At 46.1% G+C, this 19,713-nt stretch overlaps 1 protein-coding gene across 3 annotated transcripts in view; it reads right to left on the reverse strand.

Annotated features, from left to right (window-relative positions):
- Positions 1–19,713, reverse strand: part of Prkcb (protein kinase C beta) — a 344,023-nt gene that overhangs the window by 77,001 nt on the left and 247,309 nt on the right. For all 3 annotated transcript variants that reach the window (XM_052762091.1, XM_052762090.1, XM_052762092.1), the window contains one exon: positions 12,244–12,390. In XM_052762091.1, the coding sequence (XP_052618051.1) occupies positions 12,244–12,390 (147 nt within the window). The remainder of the gene's footprint in view (positions 1–12,243; positions 12,391–19,713) is intronic.

Consider the following 19,713-nt stretch of genomic DNA (forward strand, 5'->3'; position numbering starts at 1 on the left):
CTTGTGCAGTTTCTATGTTCATGGGCTCCATGGCCCCTCAGTAAGATGACTTGATTTAATACAGTGGTATTTTTCCTCAAAGAATCAGGCGACGTTTAAAAGAATATATAGACCTAAAGGAAATTCTTCCTTTGGCTTATGGACCAGAGAGGCTAGTCATCTAAATACTCCTCTTAGAGACCTTGCTCATATACACTTTACAATACCAAATACACTTTCAGAAAGCATGTCCTTGTCATTTTTCTACAGGTGTGGCTGTCTCCTTCTTCTTGGGCACAGCTAATCATATGGATCCCTGAGCTTCATGAGACCATTAGATTCTCCTTTCTGGTATTTTAGACTTCTAGAATAGTCTGTTTGGAATTTCAACACTGAAAGAGGTGGTACTGATGCATGGCCAGAGAGAGGGACAGTGGTTGGAAGGAGGGTGGTGGGTGAGTGCCCCTGAGGCAGAGGCATACTTGCTGGGCTCTTGTTAAGAACCCATCCTGCCCTGCCTTTGAGCATTTCAAGATACACAGCTGTGTACCGCATCTTTCTGGTCCTCAACTCCCTTTCCTCTCCTGACCATCTATTTGCAGCAGGTGAAGCATTATAAAGCAGAAATTCCTGGTATTTAATTTTCCTCAATGTAATTAATTGTGTGTGTGTGGGGGGGACCTTATCTTGTTTTTTAATTCACTGCCATTGATTGAAGTGGCAAGTCACTTGGTTGAGCAGAGACCTGGGAAATCGGGGAAAGTGATTTCAGAAGATGAGCCTGCAAAATCATAGTGCAATCAGAATTGCATATGGAAGCTTGGGGGCTGAGGGGAGAGGCACCATAATTGGGACAGAACTACAGAGACGGCAGGGAGCCAAGATCAGACAGCAAATGCTGAAAGGTTCCCTGGAAGAGGATTAAGGGGACAGGTAGCAGAGACTCTCAGCTCTCTGTGAGCCATATGATAAAGCAATTTAACATATGGTACAGGAAGATAGCAAAGAGGGTGAAGAAAGGGGAGTGCTTTTGTCTGCAGGGTTATATAACCACATCTAATGTATGTGCTGTGTGTGTGTGTGTGTGGATACATGCCACTAATGGGATTAAAATTAGGATCGACTCCCACAGCTGGGGCTCAAAGACTTTAGGAGAGAAGGTCTCCATTATTGCTAGGAACTAATGCCCCTTTAATCTCCTCAGGACATTTCCTCCTGTCAGAATTCAGGGCTGCACCTGCTACAAGATGCTTCATCTGGACTATTCTCCTGTGTCCATAGAGCACTCTGGTGGAGCACCTGGCTGTTGGGATGCTGGTGTGGAAACTGGGGCTGGCTTCTCCCTTGATCATACCTGGCACAGTCCTGAGGGCCCTCATCTTGGGAGCTCATAAAAGCATTTTGAGGTCTTTTAAAACCACAAGGGGAGAAACTCTGGGGCAAATATTTTAATATGTAATGTTAAGATATTTGTCTCTACATTAATGCACTCACAGGATAGAATTTTTTTTAACTCTTTTTCCACGGAAGGAAGAATAATACCCTCATGCCACTGTGTAGCTCTGGTAGCCATTTTGGAAATGTTATTTCAAAATAAGGAGTGCTGCAGCTGCAATTCTGGAACCCAGGAAGCTGAGACAGGAGGATTCTAAGTCTGAAGGCAACCTGGAGTATACAGCAAGTTCCAGGGTAGCCTGGACTACATGGAGGGACCTGTCCTGAAGTGGAGGAGGAGGAGGAGGAGAAGGAGGAGGAGGGAGGGAGGGAGGGAGGGAGGAAGGGAGGGAGGGGAAGGAGAAAAGAATGGGGAAAGTTTGGGAAGATGTGTGGACCCCAAAGTGGAGAAGTGCTATTACAAGATGGTAAGAAGCAACTGGAATCATAAAACCAGATTGTAAGTCCTGATGCACCTCCTCCAGGCAGCAAACGGCTCTCCAAGATCACATCTTGAAGAAGTCACCCAGCCCTTTTCACTTATAATTTCTACATAGATACAATGGAGCTATCATCAGTTAACTATCTTGCAGAATTGTATTACCAGTTAATACCACATAATGCATGGAAGTTCATAGCACAGACCCTCCCTGACAATATTTGTTCAGCGAATGCGAGAGATGATAAGGGAGAGTGAACAGAATAGGGGTGGGCGGGGCAGGGCAGTACCGTTAGTAAGAATTGAACAAATGAGGGCCAAGACTTCAAAGGAAACAACAGTGCATGGATGCTCCTGCTGGGGATGCCTCTGGGATCTGGAGGATATCCCGATGCTGAAGCCTGTGCAAGAGGGCAGAGGGCGCAGGAGGGAAGGCATGCTCATGGACTGGTGGGTGAGAGGGAGCTTCCCAGTACTCAGGTCAACGGCTTGAAGTGAAAAGAGGTGGGGGGTGGGGGGAACCATTGCTCAGGGAGGAAGTGAGAAAATAAGTGTCCCGTGAAATTGTTTAGCTTATTCAAATACATGGGCACTGTAGGCACTGAGATAAGCTGGGATGTGTGGATTCAGCGTCAAGCCATTATGAGCCCAAAATCAAGGTTGGAGGTGTAGCACAGTAGTGGGATACTTGCCTACCATGTTCAAGGCCCTGGCTTCGATCCTGTGCTAGTCAGTGTTCTACTGCTGTGAAGAGACACCATGACCACGGCAATGCTTGCAAAGGAAACCATTTAACTGAGGCTGGCTTACAGTTCAGAGGTTTAGTCCATTGTCATCATGGTGGGAAGCATGGTGGCACGCAGGCAGATATGGTGCTGAAGAAGTAGCTGAGTGTTCTACACCTGGATCCACAGGCAGCAGGAAGAGGGAGTGACACTGGGCCTGACTTGGGCTTCTAAAATCCCAAAACTCACCCCCAATGACACATTTCTTCCAACAAAGCCACACCTACTCTAACAAAGCCACGCCTCCCAATAGTGACACTCCCTATGAGCCTTGGGGGTCATTTTTATTCAAACCACAGCACGTCCTAAGCACCATAAAAGCCATAAATTATGCATTTTCAAATCAAATCTGACCTGTTAAATGGCATTTACAAACTTGTAACTTCACCAAGTTACTCCAGCCTTCTGTTATCTTGGTCTTGTCATCTTTAAAAGGGGGAATGATCATAGCTACATCATAGGAGAATTGGTATCCAATCCATACAGAACGTTTATAAGGCCCTGACACACTGTAAGAACTCCAAGTGATGAGAACTCCACCACTGTCACCATTACTATCACCACCAGTAGAGTGTAAGTCCAGAAGGACAGATGCTTCTGTCTGTCTTGTTCACAGACACTGAAAAGGAATCTGGTATACAGTAAGTACTCAAAAAGTACCTCTGGGTGACTGAATTATTAATTATGGATGTCAGTGGGCACTTATATAAACGAAGAATTATCTCCCTGGAGCTGACCATCTGCTCTCAAAAGTATGCCCTCTGCGCCAAGCATGGTGGTGCACACCTTCAATCCCAGCACTCAGGAAGCAGAAGCAGGCAGATCTCTGTGAGTTCAAGACCAGCCTGCTAGACATAATGAGTTCTGGGACAGCCAGGGTTATGTGTAGAGACCCTGTCTCAAACAAACAAACAAACAACAAACAAACAGCATGACCTCTAAATCTGGGTGGTAGATCTGCAGAGTAATGGGACAACCTGAGACAGGTGTTCCCAGAAGCTGATAATTTGGAAGAACCACTTTGTAAAGGATGAAGATGGAGTGGCTGGTGAAGCTGCTCAAAGGAGCAGCTTGACTGTCTATGTCCACTCAATGCACACGACAGTGAAGGAGGATCCAGATCCTATCAAGGATGCTCAAAGAACGGAGGGATCCTGAAGCATGAACCTCCTCTAAAGGAGAGGATTTGAAGTGGAGGGGAGATTGGGACTTTCCACACCAGGTTCATAGAGGAAGACTTCATGTCCTTTGAAATAGAGTGGCCACTGAGGTGCAAATTATATGTGAGCATAAGATTTAAAGACAGCTTTCATCAGTTTCATCACTGGTACTAATGTTAATCCCACCATATGAGCATAAAACCATTACCACAATTTTTGAGCCAAACTGAAGCAAGATTTAATTACATACTGGCGAGGGTGATGGACTCTGGCCAGGTCCATTTAGGGTTCCCAGAAAATGGCAACAAGTCACATTTTGCAGAGGCTCACAAAGGCAAACCCGTAAGGCTACATATTTCTCACCAGGTCCAATTAGGGGCAAACATACATCCTGACATATTCCCTGCCAGAATACCTCCCGCTTACATGTGATCAAGCACATCCAGTGCTGTAGGGTCAAACTTGTTTAGGGGAGTGGAAACATGTGGTTTGTTATCCTCCATAAACAACAGCCTCCAGCATTTCAGGAAATATCTGCCCTTGGGCAAGGGGCTTACAGATTAGAGGCATTTTTGTTTTATGGATCTCGGGCGTAGTCATCAAAACTTAAAACAACTTTAGCTCTCACACTAGCTTCAGTACAAGAGCAAAATTACCTTTTGCTAATAGGCTCTCCTGGAACACATTAATATAAATACATGACTGGCGTACCAAATCTGTGATTGCACCTATGTGTGTGCTGCTGTTGTGTGAATGTTGAGCTGGAGAAGTCAACACCTTAGCAGCTAAATTCTGGATATAGAAGGGCAACTTTCTGGACTCTCGGGCACTTCAGGTCCACTTCTTAGACCTATGGGGTCATCCAGACACTCGACTTCAGGAGTGCTGTTCCAGGAAAGCCAAGCCATAGAAGAAGGGGTTCATGTTTTCTACCTTAGATGCACACCCAGCCACAGAACAAGATGGGGTTGTTTTTAACAACCACGGCTGCGGTACCTGGGTGCCCAGTTTCTAAGCTCTCGCTGTTTATTCCTTTCAATTTCATAAGCTGCTAACTTCTTCCTACTTGATTTATTCCTGGCTTCTGCTGGGCTCGGGAAAGGCAGCTTCAGCACCTGGCATGTCCCATGATTTGAACACAAGGAAATGTCACCCAGGAAGAGGCACTTCAAGTTTTGTTGTTTGTGGGGTGTGAGAAACTGGGTGTTCTGAAGGAAAAGGTCAGAAGGTCTTTTGGGACACCATGAAATTCCAGCCGAAGGTAACAAGCAGGCAGGAACAGTGAGACCACTTGCTAGCCACCAAAATTATTCTCCCAGACTCCCTTGCAGCGAGGCGTGGCCATGGACCGAAATCTCTCGGATAGGGTGTGGGTAGAAGCGACGTGTGTCACTTCCAGAACAAAGCCCGTTAGGAAGCAGCTTGAGCCTCCTCCTCCTCCTCTTCCTCCTCCTCCTCCTCCTCCTCCTCCTCCTCCTCCTCCCATCCTCCCTCTCCACCCTCTGAATGTAGAGAACAGGCTAGAGAGACTAATGCAGCCCATGTAAGGCAGAAAGAATTCTGTCCCTTAATTGTCATATGGAGAGAGTGGGAGGGGCCAGGGACACCCATCTTGGACTATTTATGACTTAAATTACACATCTATTGTATTTGAGTCAGTATACCTCTGGGAGTCTATTTGTTACAGCAGTTGACTTCATGTCCTGACTGCTACACAAAGTAGCCTAAGTCAGAACGGAGGCACCCCGAAGTTCTCATTTATTTCTTTCCTTCTTTACTTGGTTAACTCGTCCTCATGGGCTATCTCTAGTCACTTTCCCTGGAAGACCCCCAGCGACTTAATCTAGAGTCACTCTCCTGTAGACTCCTACAGTACACTACAGCTGCACTCAATCTGCTCCTTCGGTTTTTCTTGACTAATGTTTACAGTCGTGTGGTGCTTTAATGTACACATTATTTCAAAATGCACAGAACCATACACTCAAGAAATGTGCATTTCATTGAATGTAAATTTGACCTTAGATGATTGTGTCCTGGTTAAATGGACAGCATGCTGAAGAGTTTAGATATCACTGACTCTGAAATGCACTGAGTGTGTTGACGAAGGGCATTCCGATGGACAGACAGATACGTGATAAAGCAAAGAAAGTCAATTGCTAATTGCAGAATCTGGCTTGTAGGTACTATGGATGCTCATTACACAATTCTTTCAATTTTTCTGTTTAAAAATGAATAAATGTGAGAGAAAGAGAGTCAGAGGAAGATGCTTCATTTAAATGTATCTCAGATAAACCACTATTACTTAAACTTCATTTAAATGAATGGATCTTCAAGCTATTTCCATTTTTCTATTAACAATCATGTTGCAATAAACGTCATTTTACAGGGATCTTTGTGGTATTATGTTTGAGCTTCTTTTTAAATGTTTGTGTGGTGTGTGTGTGCGTTTGTATGTATTTATGCATTCGCATGTGTGAGTGAGGGTATACACATGTGACAGTCCGGGTGTGGAGACCAAGGACAACCTCAGGGGTCAGTCACCTCCTTTGACCTTCAGTCGGGGTCTCCTTGTTTGACGCTGTGTATGTCAAGCTAGGTGGCTTGTCAGCTTCAAGAGTCTCCTGCTTCCACCTCTCAGGTCACCGCAGGAATCTGGGATTACAGATGCACATTGAAGACCGACTTTGCATAGGTTCCAGCGTTCAGACTCATGTTTACACAGCAAGCCTTTAGCTGCTGAGTCGTCTCCCCAGCCTGGGCTCGAACTTCTTTATATTTGTGAATCTATGCCTATGATACAGTTCTCTTTCTACCCTGCAGCATGCACACACACACACACACACACACACACACACACACACACACACACACACAAAACCTGCTACAACTTAGAGTCAGAAATATAAGAAAATGAGGAAAACTTTCCCATCTAATTTTTTGGTTTTATTTTTTGGCATATGAGTGTGTGTGTGTGTGTGTGTGTGTGTGTGTGTGTGTGTGTGTGTACATGCATGCATGCATAGGTCAAAGGTTGGTGTTAGGTGTCTTCCTCTATTGCTCTCCACCTTATTTTTTTATCACTGAATCTGGAGCTTGCCAATTTGACTAGCTGGCCAGCAATCCCCAGGGATCCTTATGTCCTGCCTCCCCCAGTGCTGGGGTTATAGGTTCATGCCACCACTATTAACTCAGGTCCTCAGGCTTGTATCACAGATGCCATCAACTGATCTACTTTCCCAGCCCCTGTGTAACTTTTTTAAAGGGTCTGAACAATATGTAACATTACCATAAGTACATGTGAGTCTCAGAAGATGGCAGTATTAGCGCTAATAACTTAACAGATGTTTGTAATTTAGCACTTTTGGATGAGAGGCATCAAGTCTGTAGTGTAGAATTGTATCTGGCTCAAATTGACCAGGACACTCCCTCCCTGCTGTCTAACTTATACGATGCCAGAAGGTGTTGTGCAGATCTTACCCAGTACTAGACCTGGCATGCTACAAAACTAGCCTTCCTGGAGAGAGGTACCCCTTAGTGCAATAGTGGCATGACAGTTTTGGGGGGTAACCAACTGCTTTCTTGTTGGATTTGAGGCTAGTTCCACCCAATCAAAAGCTCATGACTGGAAGACGATAGGCCCTCATGGGGAATATACTGTTGTTGCTTTGCTAAATGCTCACACTGTCAAACTGCCTTCTAAATATTTATATTTACGCCCATAGACATATGTTGCTCTCAGATTTTTGCTGTAGTTACTGGTTAACGCAAAGACTTCTAATCGTCTAAGGGCTGATTATAAATAACTGAGTTCTCAGGTAAGCACAGGTCATCTATATCAACCTTCCCATCCAAAGCTCAGGGAATACAGCAGGAAAGGGAGCAGAAAGAACGTAAGAGCCAGTTAATATGGAAGAGAACTGTGAAATGCTCACTTCCGGACATGGCTTGGCTGTTGCACACATCAACTCTCTGCAGCTGTGGTTACCTGCACAAGCTCAAGCCAATCACAACACCAGCAAGGATGGGGGAGGGGGCCAAAGCCTCATTTCTAGAGGAGGAGCAACTGGTAGTTGGCGTCTGCTCGGGGAGGGAGATTCACTCTTCTTTGGGGATGTGGTCCCTGGTAAGTTGCCCCTGCCCCTGTGGATGTCCCTCCACACCTGTGGGTAACATTAATTGGACTAAGGAGGTTATTAATAACAATAAAAGGATATGAAGTTGAGAAAGAGATGGGGCTTGGTGGGGGGCACTGGAATTACTTGGAGGAAGGGCATGGTGGATGAATATGATCAATATATATACTGCGTGAAATATAAACATAAATGTATGAGACTTTCAAAGGTATTCTGTGAGGCATCTGCCATGCTAACACGGTAGGTCATCTGTACATTTCTTCCCTCTTTATATATGCACAGCACATATATGGAACTTCTAGATACCTCTGTCTCTAAGAAAATCCAACACGCCAACAAGCCCCGCTCAGGTAAGACAACCTTCCCGGGAACCATGAGTTAGCGCTCCACACGGCACTTCTGCAAGTTTGCAGGACTGGGCGACACATTCAGAATGCCATGGCCTCACACTCGCTTTCAACACATTCGGAACACCATGGCCTCACACTTGCTTTGGCCCTTGTGTCATTTTCACAGTTCTTAACAAAATGCTTGTGTCCCCAGCAGTTGCTCTGCAAATGAGCACAGTGCTTGTTGAGCATGTGCTTTTCTGGGCCAGATCTGATACTGCAGCCCTGGGGGAGGGAGGTGCAAAGCCCCAAGACTGGTTCTTTTCATCTTCCAAAGGGGGAGAGCAGACTCCTGGCCGTGTTCTTCTGTTGAAGGGGACTGATCTATGTACCCAGCCAGATTGTGCAAAATGTTCAAGCGGCATTCGAATACAAAAGTGCATTAATTCCAAACCACAGTCGGCACCATGAGAATGGCAAAGGATTACTCTGTTTTAAATGATCACAGAGGTGTTTGTGATTCTGTTTTGCTTTTATGATAGGCTGTTATTCTGTCTGTGATTTATTTAATGCTGCATCTCCAGTCTGCAAGAGAACGCTCAATTATTATAACAGTTTCCATGGAAACATATGATCTATTCTCTCTTATTTGCTCACTATTCCCTAATGATCCACTCTCCCACTATCCCCCCAGCCCCCTCCCCAACCTCAATTCTTTCCAGAAGGCCCCATGGAATTTCCATTTTCCATCAGCAATTCTCCTGCCTATACTGTTAAGTGATCAAAAGCATGTGCATGGCACACTGACTTTTGAGTTAACAAGGACAAAAATAAGAATGGTAAATGAGCCCAAGGAGACTAGAAAGAAGCAAATTCAATTAAGGAAAGTTCACATATAGAGGCCGAGTCAGCGAGGGGTCACCAAAGTGGGCAAACTTGAGTAGAAGCAAGACATCCCAATGTTTATACTTTTAACATAATTTTAATTGGAAACTATGTAAATACAAGGCTGACTTAAAATATAATTGGAGAGGAAAGAAATGAGGAAGGCCTGTGAGTGATTATGGAGTTTCTTCAGGGGTGACAATGTTGAGACTGTGCTGATTGTTGTGGCAAATGTGTTAGAAGCCACTGTTAGGTGGTTATTTATGTGAGGAGAGTATAACAGTATGGAAATTACATCCCTCAAAGCTGTGTGTGTGTGTATGCTTGTGTGTTATGTGTGATTTAATTTTATTTTCTATGAGTTGGAGGTCTAACTATGCTGTCCATCTGGACTGACTCCTGAGCTCAAGCAATCCTCCTGCCTCAGCTTCTTGCATAGCTTTATGTGTATATCACTGTACCTGACTCAACACTTAATTTGTAAAACTCCCACATGAGACTTTGTACAGTGTTGCCCCTGTGATCTCAACACCTGAGTGGATGAGGCAGAAGGGCTGAAGGTTGAAGGCCACGCCAGGTTACACAGGTCAAACCTCAGAAATGACAGAAAACAAGACTCCCTGCTGGACTCAGTCTGAGAATTTCCTATTTCTTTAGGCCACTTTCTTCTTCATCACTGGGGAAACTATTCCACGTTGAAATCCATCCTTCCTAACATTTTAAACACCCCGACTCTCCCCTTCATATCTCATTTCTGGGCTTCTATAGAGCCCCTTCTTTCCCACCAAGTGACGCCTCTCTTCCTGTTGGCTCTCCTTCCTGACTCTGTCTAGGCACCATTTCCACTCACTAACTTAATACATTCTTCCTGGCCACCTGCCCCATGCCAGCCTATGTGGATTGCAGCAGGCTGTGTTACCATAATCTAGTTCACTGCTTCCCCTTATCCAGCCCCTCTTATTCTAGACCTGCTTCTCTACCTAAGCTGCTCATCACTGCTTGGAAAACTCATACAAGTAGTGTGAACCACAACCAGCTGCCTACTGTGTAACCTTGTGGATCTCAGCGCCGCTTGGCCATCCCCTTGGGTGTCTATCCTTCCTTCCCACTCCATTCTGGGATCCTTCAAACTCTAAGATTTATTGAATCTCAACAGAAAACCTGGCCGTGGGCAAGAGAAAATACAGGCATTAAACCTAGATGTTCAATTAACTGGGTCCATAATTCTGAAATCCAGTGTTGACTATAATAGGGAAGAGTCTTCCTCTTGGGTCACTTAGGTCTTAGAGCAAGAAGAGGGACAGACCAATATGTAGTTAGAGGTGTCATTCATTAATGGTTTCCATGAGAGGAGAAAATAGAGTGCAGAATGGCTGGGCAGTGTGGCACATGCTTATAATCCCAGCACAAGGAGGGAAGGCTGTGGCAGGAAGATTATGGGTTTGAGGCCAGCCTGGGCTAGGTAGTAAGACCCTATGTCAAACAAGAGAATGAATGAGTAGCTGCTTTAAGTCGGTGGTCAGGGAAGACCTTACAGAAGTAGAGATGTGAATTAGAAGAGACAGCCACGCAAAGACCCGAGGGTCTTGTGTCAACAAAGCTCCATGGGAAGAAGGAAATTGGCTTGATTCAGGCACCCAACAGTCACCATTGTATCTAGAACACGCTGGGTGGCAGCAGAAAAAGCGAAGATGTCGAGCACCAAAGAAGCACCAGATCATACGGGCAGTGTTAGTCAGGAATGAGAATGGAGCAGAGGATGCATCTGAACTGTGGCAGGAGAGAAGACTAAGGCAATCACTGCCGCTGCTAAGGGAAGAGTGTGCTGATTATGGGTGCCGAGGCGGCAAGGGACACCAGTTAGGAGCCTCTGCGGTGGTCTAGCTGAGGCCCATGCTGTTGAAGATGGAATAGAATTAGCAAGTGCTGAGTAGACTTTGACCGACCCAGCAGGATTGACTAGTGGATTGTATGTAGCATGGAAGGATGTGGGTGGTATAAGGATGAAGACAGAGAACATAGGGGAATTCAAGGATAACTCAGTTTTCTGGCTTAAGTTTCAGAGAAAAAAAAAGAAATTTATGTTTTTTGCACACCTGAGTTCACAGGATGAGATTTATATCAGACATCTTTGTGGCACACTGAGGGATTCAAAGACTCCGAACAACACTAAACAAGTCAGGAATACTTATAACACAATCTCAACTCTGGTAAAACAGTGTCTCGTGGTATCTATAAAAGCATCCAGGATTGCTCTATGAGTCCCAGGGTCACCCTTCAACTGTGCTGCTGCTCAAAAGGAACTGTTCCCATTCTCGGCTGCCACCGTGATCTTTTCCAAAAGCAAACCCGATCCTGTCACTCCCCTGCTTAAAAACTTTCAATGGCTCCCTGCTGCACTGTGAATAAAATCCAGTCATATCTTCCTAGCTCAGCAGCAGCAGCATGATCAGGCCACTGCTTCCCTCTGCAACCTCATGTCCTCTGCTCACGTCACCGTGGACCCAGTGCCTCCTGATGGCACCTAGAGGATCCTGCTCGTGTCACTGTGGACCCAGTGCCTCCTGATGGCACTTAGAATGTACCAAGCTCTTCCCACCTCAGGATGCTACCACTGCTGTTCCCTGTCCTGGAACAGCCTTTCCTTGCTCTGGGTTACTTTGAGAGACTAGGTCTCATGTATTCTAGACAGTCCTTGAACTCACTATACTGCTGAGGAGGATCCTTGTACCTCTACCTCCTGAGCCCCAAATTTTGAAGTTACCGGTACATGCCAATATGTCTGGTTTATGTGATGCTAGGGACCAAAATCAGGACTTCATGCATGCTAGGCAAGCACTCTGATTACTGAGCTATGTCCTCAGCCCCTCTTTCCTTGTTCTGAATGCATGGCTGGCTCATTCCCACTCTTGGATGCTTTCTCCTCAGATCTTGTGAGTGGGTCCCCTCTCAGTTTGTAGGTGACATAAGCCCCCTATTCGTTTGTTTCACGATCTTCAGTATGGACTGCAATCTGGGTTTCGTTATGTTCATTTCTTTTCCCACCAGAGGGACAGCTGTTCCATCCAAAGTGGGTGCAGCCACCAAGTCATTCTGTACCTTGCCAAAGCTGCCTTTCCCCAGAACCATCAGGAAGTTAAAATCGGTCAGTTTCATTCGGTCCCTGTTGCCATTGTTGTCAAATTTGGAGATGGTGTTGGCTGTCTTTTCTTCTGGAGTTTTCGTACCCTGGCCGATCTTGGCTCTCTGGAGGAAGAAACAGACAGAATATAGGATGAGGGCTGGGAACACTCTGGTAGGAAGATTCATGGGCTCAGCAGAGACTGTGGTTCCTACGGCCAGATATCTGTGCTGTCAATGCACGACTATATTGCTCTGCAAAAGTACAATCTTGAGGCCAGCCTGGGCCCTTTATCTCTCTTTACCCCTCTAATCACATCCTTCTCTGGGAGGTGCCGTGTTTCCTTGCTGGCCCTGGAATTCATTGACTTCTTTCCCTGTCAATCAGCACTGCTTGTTAGCATCTGTCTGTCACCCAGAGGATCCACATTGGTTCCCTCCCTACCAGGCTTCACAGTAGCCAACACGAAGCCTCTCATACAACCAGTCAACCACTACCTAAAATGCTTCCGCTTTCATTTGTTGAGAGAGCAAGCACTCTCCCCAAAGCTGCTGAGCCTCTGTAAGAGAGCCTTTTCCAGTTGCTTCCCTTAAACAGCTGTTAGCAATTTCTGTCCTCGCTTGCTTTACTTTCTGCACACACACTGGTTTCATGATTTTTGTTTCCTTTCACACCAGAACATAAATTCCCGGAGGACACAGGCTTTGCCAGTCTGGTTTTCACTGATTGTCAGGTGTCAGGAGGAGTATGTGGAGCAGAACAGGCAATTGAGTGCGCCTGGCAAATGAACCTTCTATACCCCAGTCCCCATGAAAGCTGCTGGTGCCGGTGCCAAGCATGCATCCTTTGCAGAGTCCCGGCACACAGCAGACATCAGTGAATGGCTGCCATTGTTACTGTTTCCTTATTTCATGACTTTTGATGACAAAGAGGCAATAAAATTCTTCCTGAGGTTTTGTTTCTCACCCCTCCTGCCTTGTGTGTGTGTGTGTGTGTGTGTGTGTGTGTGTGTGTGTGTGTGTGTGTGTGTGTTTGTGTGTGTTGAGAGAAATAGATAGATGATAGATAAATAGATAGATAGATAGATAGATGATAGATAGATAGATAGATGATAGATAGATGATAGATAAATAGATGATAGATAGATAGATAGATAGATAGATAGATAGATAGATAGATAGACAGATGATAGATAGACAACAGATGATAGAGATAGGTGTAAATTTTGGTAAATATAAGTGGGGGTACACAAGTGGAAGTCAGAGGACAACCTCAGATGTCAGTCCTCATCTTCTACTTTGTTTGAGGCAGGGCCTGTCTTATCACTTGCCACTGTGTGCCCCGGGCTGGCTGACTCTCAAATTAGTTTCCAGGGATTCTCCTACCTCTGCCTCCCATCTCTCTACAGGAGCACTGGGATTACACACGCATGTAATAACCACACCTGGTTTTACATGAGCTTGTAGAGATTCAAACTCAGGTCTTTAAGATGGCACAAACACTCTATGAAGTGAACCATCCCCTCAAGCCCTCCCTGGGGTTCTGAATGCCAATGAAGATGACTCATCCAATCAAGGGACTCCCACTGAGTGTCTGCTGTATACCATGCTCTGCTCTAGGTGCTCAGGGTAGCTCAGGGAGCAAAAGAGAGGTTGATGCTCAAATAATGCACGTCATGCAGAGACTGCGTCCTCCACGCAGCATTTCAAGAAACATGTCAGCTTTAACCCAGGCTGACATTCAGTGAGTGAGACTGCAAAGCTCCCATTGCTTTTTATCTTCTTAATTAGTGTTTTAAAAAAATTCAAGTTGGGACCAAGGGAGATAGCTCAATCGGTAAAGTGTTTACCTTGTAAACACACAGACCTGAGTTCTCACTTTAGAATCCACATTAAAAAGAGCATGGTGGTCCATGCTAATAACCTCAATGCTGGGGAGGGAAGGACAGGAGGGTGGATCCCTGGGGCTCACTGTTCAGCAGCTTAGCCTGCTCAGTGAGTTCCAGGCCAGTAAGCAACCTTGTCTCAAGATAAAGGTGGATGGTATTTGAGGAAGGACACCCAAGGTTGTCCTCTGGCTTCCATGTGCATGTAGATACATATGTACCTGCACAGACATGAACATGCCTACCCAAATAAATAAAATATGTAAATAATTGAGATGTAAGCAATAAAAATCACAAATCTTAAGTGCTTGTTTTATGAATGTTGACAATTACATACATAACCATACCCCAAACAAGACACAGAACAAGGCCAACTCCCCAGGGACGTTTGCAGCTGATCTTCCATCACAAACAACGAAGACAATCTCTGCTCTGGTTTCTATTCTCAAAGGGCAGCTTTGTCTATTCCTGAATTTCATCCAGAGGATGCCTTCCTTCCTCTTCTCATCAGAACATTCTGGAAAACCCTCCATTCAGTTACGTGAACCAGAAAGTCCTCTCTGGGTTGCTGAGAATTCATTGTTAGTATTGATCATTTTTCTATTGATGGATGCTGGTGGTGTTTGAGGCTACTAACAAAACAGTTGTCCCAGTACTCAAACTAGTTTTATAGTAAGACACGTTGATATTTAAGCCTAAAACACCCAACAAGCAGCACTTAAAGGTTAAGGGCAAAGAAAAGACATTTGAGAGACAGCAGCCTTGGGTCCCAGAGAGGAGGAGGTGATTCGAAGCATGAGACTGCATCATCTGGGTGGATACTTCACATAAGAGAGGTGCCCCACACAACAGCTGTCTGTCTTTCTTGGGCCACATCCTCTCGCCATCCCAAATCCTCCCTCCAGCCTCCTGACTTCCTGACGATCCAGCCTCCTGACTTCCTGACGATCCAGCCTCCCTGTCTCATGGATTCATCACTGTGTTTCCCATTTCCTTTGCAGCTGACCTGGGATGCACGGGACTCCCACACTTGGTTCTCAGCCCATCCCGGCCCACTGGGTGTGCACGTCCATCCACATGGAGGTCCTAGAGCACAATTCCTTTGTAAATGAAAGGGGAGAGACTATGCCTTCTGGTTTTTTCACTTGGATTTGCTTCAGTGGACTGGAATTAAGCTCTTTTTTTTTTTCCTTTTCATTTTACTTTTATTTTACGTGCATGGGTGCTTTGTCTGCAGGTGTGTCTGTGCACAGTGTGCATGTAGTGCCTGTGGAGACCATAAGGGGGCCTCAGATCCCCTGGAACAGGAGTTACTGACAGTTGTGAGCCACATGTGGGTGGGTGCTGGGATTTGAACCCTGTCTGCTGGAAGAGCAGCCAGTACTCTTAACCACTGAGCCATCTCTCCAGTCCCCCCCCCCCCCAATCACTAATTTTTAAAAAGTCCTTAGGGGCCTGTGTTTGCACCCTGTGGTTTCGAGTCTTGGTCCACAGTATGACATGAGGTAACCTTTAAGAGATGGGACCTTGTAGAAAATGAGTGGGTGGCTGGGCTGCTGCCCTTGGGAAGGGATGATGCTGGTTTCATGGGGTACTGCTCTTTAGAGCAGTCTTTAGAAAGCAAAGCCACACATGTATCCACTTCCGTTTCTGGTTCTCCCCCATGTTAGGACCCCACCAAGGTGATTCTCACCAAAGGCCACACTGATAGGACTGTGCAGCTTTTCAGCCTCCAAATGGTGTGTGTGTGTGTGTGTGTGTGTGTGTGTGTGTGTGTGTGTGTGTGTGTGTGTGAGTGTTTGTGTAGGGAAACCTTTTCTTTTAAATTATCTAGCTTCAGTACTTTGTATAGCAAGGGCATATTAGGTCAATATCTAGAATCTAAATAAGAAGCCTCTTCTGCCCAACAATTCTTGCCGCTTTGACATGGAAATCGGTTGCCAACTGTTAAAAATCAGGAGAGTTATTATAAAACTATAGAACTGGGCTGGAGGTGTGGCTCAGTAGTAGAGCACATTCCTGGCATGCATGAGGTCCTGTGTTCTCGCCCTTACACCAAAAACAAAACAAAACTACAAAGCCAGACTCCTGGCCTCCTCTGAAGAAGTAGGCCCGGCAACACTGGGTGGACCAGGCTTCCTCCCTATTATGTGCCTGGTTCCTGGAAGCATTTGGGGTTGTTCCCCTGGTCCCACCAGCCTTCTGAGGACAAGAACCTGTCACACAACTTTCTACAGCTCCCCAAGTTGCAAGTGCCTCACAGGTCCTGCATCAAAAAGAGTGCTACAGAAAATGAAAGCCACAGCAGAAACAGTCATCCATGGGCGCCTGCCTTTCATGTCTGCAATCTTGGGCCAGAGAAGTCTGCGCAGAGGCAAAGCAGCAGGCAGCTCCGCTGAGTGGAGCTGTGTTGCTCTGCATTGTATCCCAGGGAACCACAAAGACTTCAAGCTCCACCTCAGATGATCAGCACCTGTCCTGACTTGAGGCCCTTCTGTACTCTACCCTCCCAGGAGCCTCCAAACGCTCTCCCAGCTACCTTAGAAGGCCAGAAAGCAAGGCTTGCCTGGAGAGGCTCCCACCCACCCCAGGAGCATGGACTGAGCTTGGTTGATTTCCAGGGAGGAGGCTGGCAATGCCGTTACCAGCATTCAACACCTGAATGCTTATGCTGCACTAGATGCTCCTAGAGGCATGATGTCATCCAATCCTCATGTAATCTTGGGCAGTTAAGAGTGTCAGAATCCCTGTGTTACAGATGATGAATTGAAAGCCCAGACAGAATAACTTCCCTGCGGTAAGTAGGATTTAAAGTCAGGCAGCTTGGGCAGACTCTCAGGTATGCTCCCCCACCTCTGGGCTGCTGCCTATAAAGAACTGCCACTTTGCACCACCCTCTCCCCTGGCTCATCTTGTCGGGTAGGTGCCTCCACTAGTGAGGGAAGAAGGCTGTGGAGAAGGCCCCAGCAAGGAAACTCCTAGAGTTTTCTTTTTGAGAAGGCAGAGGTTATTAAATTCTAGCTGCTTGGAGCAGTAAGCACTTGATCTGACCATCACTAGCAGCAGATTCAGGCAGCCATGGGGACAAAACGTTGAGGAAAAATCTCCCCCACCCTGAACAAGTATGGACCCCTCGTCTTTGATCTCCAAACAATACAGTACTAGCCATTTAGAGACCTCTGCATTGTAATGTGCATTCTAAGTCATCTGGGATGGTTTAAAGCCATACATATACTTACGTATGTGTATATGGCATTCTATGTGGGGAATCTGGTGTCTCCAGGTTGGGTATCTCCTGAGGGCAAAGGGCTCTGGAACTAATCCTTCACTGTCCTTACCCAACCTCTTCCTTTTCTTGCCTTACCTCCTTATCACCCTGCTCCTCACAAGGCTTGTGGGACTAGTTCCCAAATCAACTACTATCATTTATTTACTGATGGATGATTTTGAGCTAGGGTCTTGCTGTGTAGCCCAGACTGGTTGCAAATGCTCTATCCTCCCGCCTCTGCCTCTCAAGTGCTGGGGACAGGAAAATCACCTCCAGACCAGGCTCAGGACCCTTATAATATATTTCTAGAGAAACTCAAACCCATGGCCATGACCAGCTCTGGGGCCTTGGAAAGTTACTTTACTTCTTATGCCTCAGTTTCCTCTGCTGAAAGAAAAGTTGGAGTGGGCCCAGTGTACCTTTCAGGGGTGTGTGACAAGGAAGGCACTCAGAGTGGCACACAGCGTGTCCTAAGTACTTTGATAAGAAAGTGGATCCTAAGCCTGCCGGGAGACTCACTCTGAACCACCCACATTGGGCATAGGCAAGGTCAGGGACAGAGGAGGCCCTCCTGAGGACATTCTGGAATGCCTGCTCATGGCACCCAGCACACCCCACCACAGAACACTATCACCCTGATTCTGGCAACTCCAGTCAACCCAGATAAGGAGCTTGAAAGGTAATTCCTGACTCATTCTGGGTGCTAATTGCTTATTGTGCGGGGATTACATTTCTCACGTTCAAGGTCAAGTAAAATCCCTCCGTGTGTCTGAGAGCGATTTCAGTCGGTTGGAAGCGCTTTTTTTTTAATCAACAACTATGGTATGGAGCGATTATAATTCAGGCATAAACAAGTATTTGCGGGCTCCTGCTAGGGATAAAGGGACATATTTTGTCGCATGCAGATAAAACAACCCTGTGCTTCAAGCCAATTACTGTCTCAGACAAATGCTCTATTCGCATAGAAAATGTTTTCTTTGGTGTTTGGAAATGTCACCCCTGCCGCCCCAGGACAGAAGGAATTATTTTGCGAAGCTGAGACTTCATTTTCTATAAGAGAATACCGGCCTTGTTTTTTTGTTTTGTTTTATTTTTTTTACCCGTAATCATAACGGCCTCAGCCAACAGATACTGCCAGCCCAGAAAGCTTTCTCTGGAAGTCTTGTCTTCCAGTTCTTTTCTGAAAACATCCAATTCACAACTCTGTGTGGTGGGAAGGCTTTTTTTTTTATTAAGTTATTCAGACTTGCACAGCCACCAAGAAAATGACCTTTAGTGATCAAGGTCATTGTATATGTTAGTCATTTTGTCACTGAGACCAACATCTGATAGGCACGAAGTAAAAGAGGAAAATGTATTTGGCTCCCAGTTTCAGAGGGATCTGCCCATGGTCTCTTGATGTTGTGCACTTGGGCAGGGCATCATGGTGGTAGGAGTGTGTGGTGGGCAACATCTGCTTACATCATGGTGGACAGGAAGCAGAAAGCAAGACAGAAAGGGCCTAGCTAGGGACAAGACACCTACAAGGACCCACTACAGTGCCTAGTTCCTCCAGCTGAAGTTTATAGAACTTCCCGCAATAGAGCTACCACCAGGAACTAAGCATTCAAACCATAAGCCTGTGGGAACACTTCAGATTTAAACTAGGACAGTGGAGGGGGGATGATTGGTGAGCCCAAGGCCAACCCACTCATTTCCAGGGAGACTCCATGGCATCTAAAGCATCCCTATTGTCCAGACTGTATGGAGGACCCCGGCTCAAGACAAGGGCCCATGGGTACTCAAGTACCGTGTGTCTAGCTGAGTGAGAAGCCAGCATGCTTCTTGGAGTAAATGCCAAAACCTTTCTTAAAGCCATGGCAGCCAGCTCTCTGACGTCACCCACTTCCCAGCCTCATCTTCCCCCAACTCTGTTCTCATTGTCCTTCCAGAGGAGATGATTGCTTCCTGAGACCTGATGACTGGCCACCAGGCTTGGCACATTAAATTGTGTGAACAAAGCACCGAGTTTCCCACATGAAAATACTTTCAAATCACGTGATGCACATACATACCATGCACAGTCACACCCACCTTCCCCCAAACATCTCCCTTGGCAAAACTGGCAGGTGCCTACACACCTCACCTCACAGGAGCTGACAGGAGGGATCCCTAGCCCCCAAGACAGAAAAGGAGCTTATCTGAGCAGTAGAGTCCAAGGTCACACCCAGTCACCATGGGTTGGACAAAACGATTGTGAGGATCTGCCCACACGAGCTTTCGTAGAGTCATCAGTACAGTCAATTATTTGAAAAC

The sequence above is a fragment of the Peromyscus californicus genome, unplaced genomic scaffold (assembly GCF_007827085.1).
Source record: "Peromyscus californicus insignis strain IS unplaced genomic scaffold, ASM782708v3 Scaffold_4__1_contigs__length_199733344, whole genome shotgun sequence".
Classification (NCBI taxonomy): domain Eukaryota; kingdom Metazoa; phylum Chordata; class Mammalia; order Rodentia; family Cricetidae; genus Peromyscus; species Peromyscus californicus.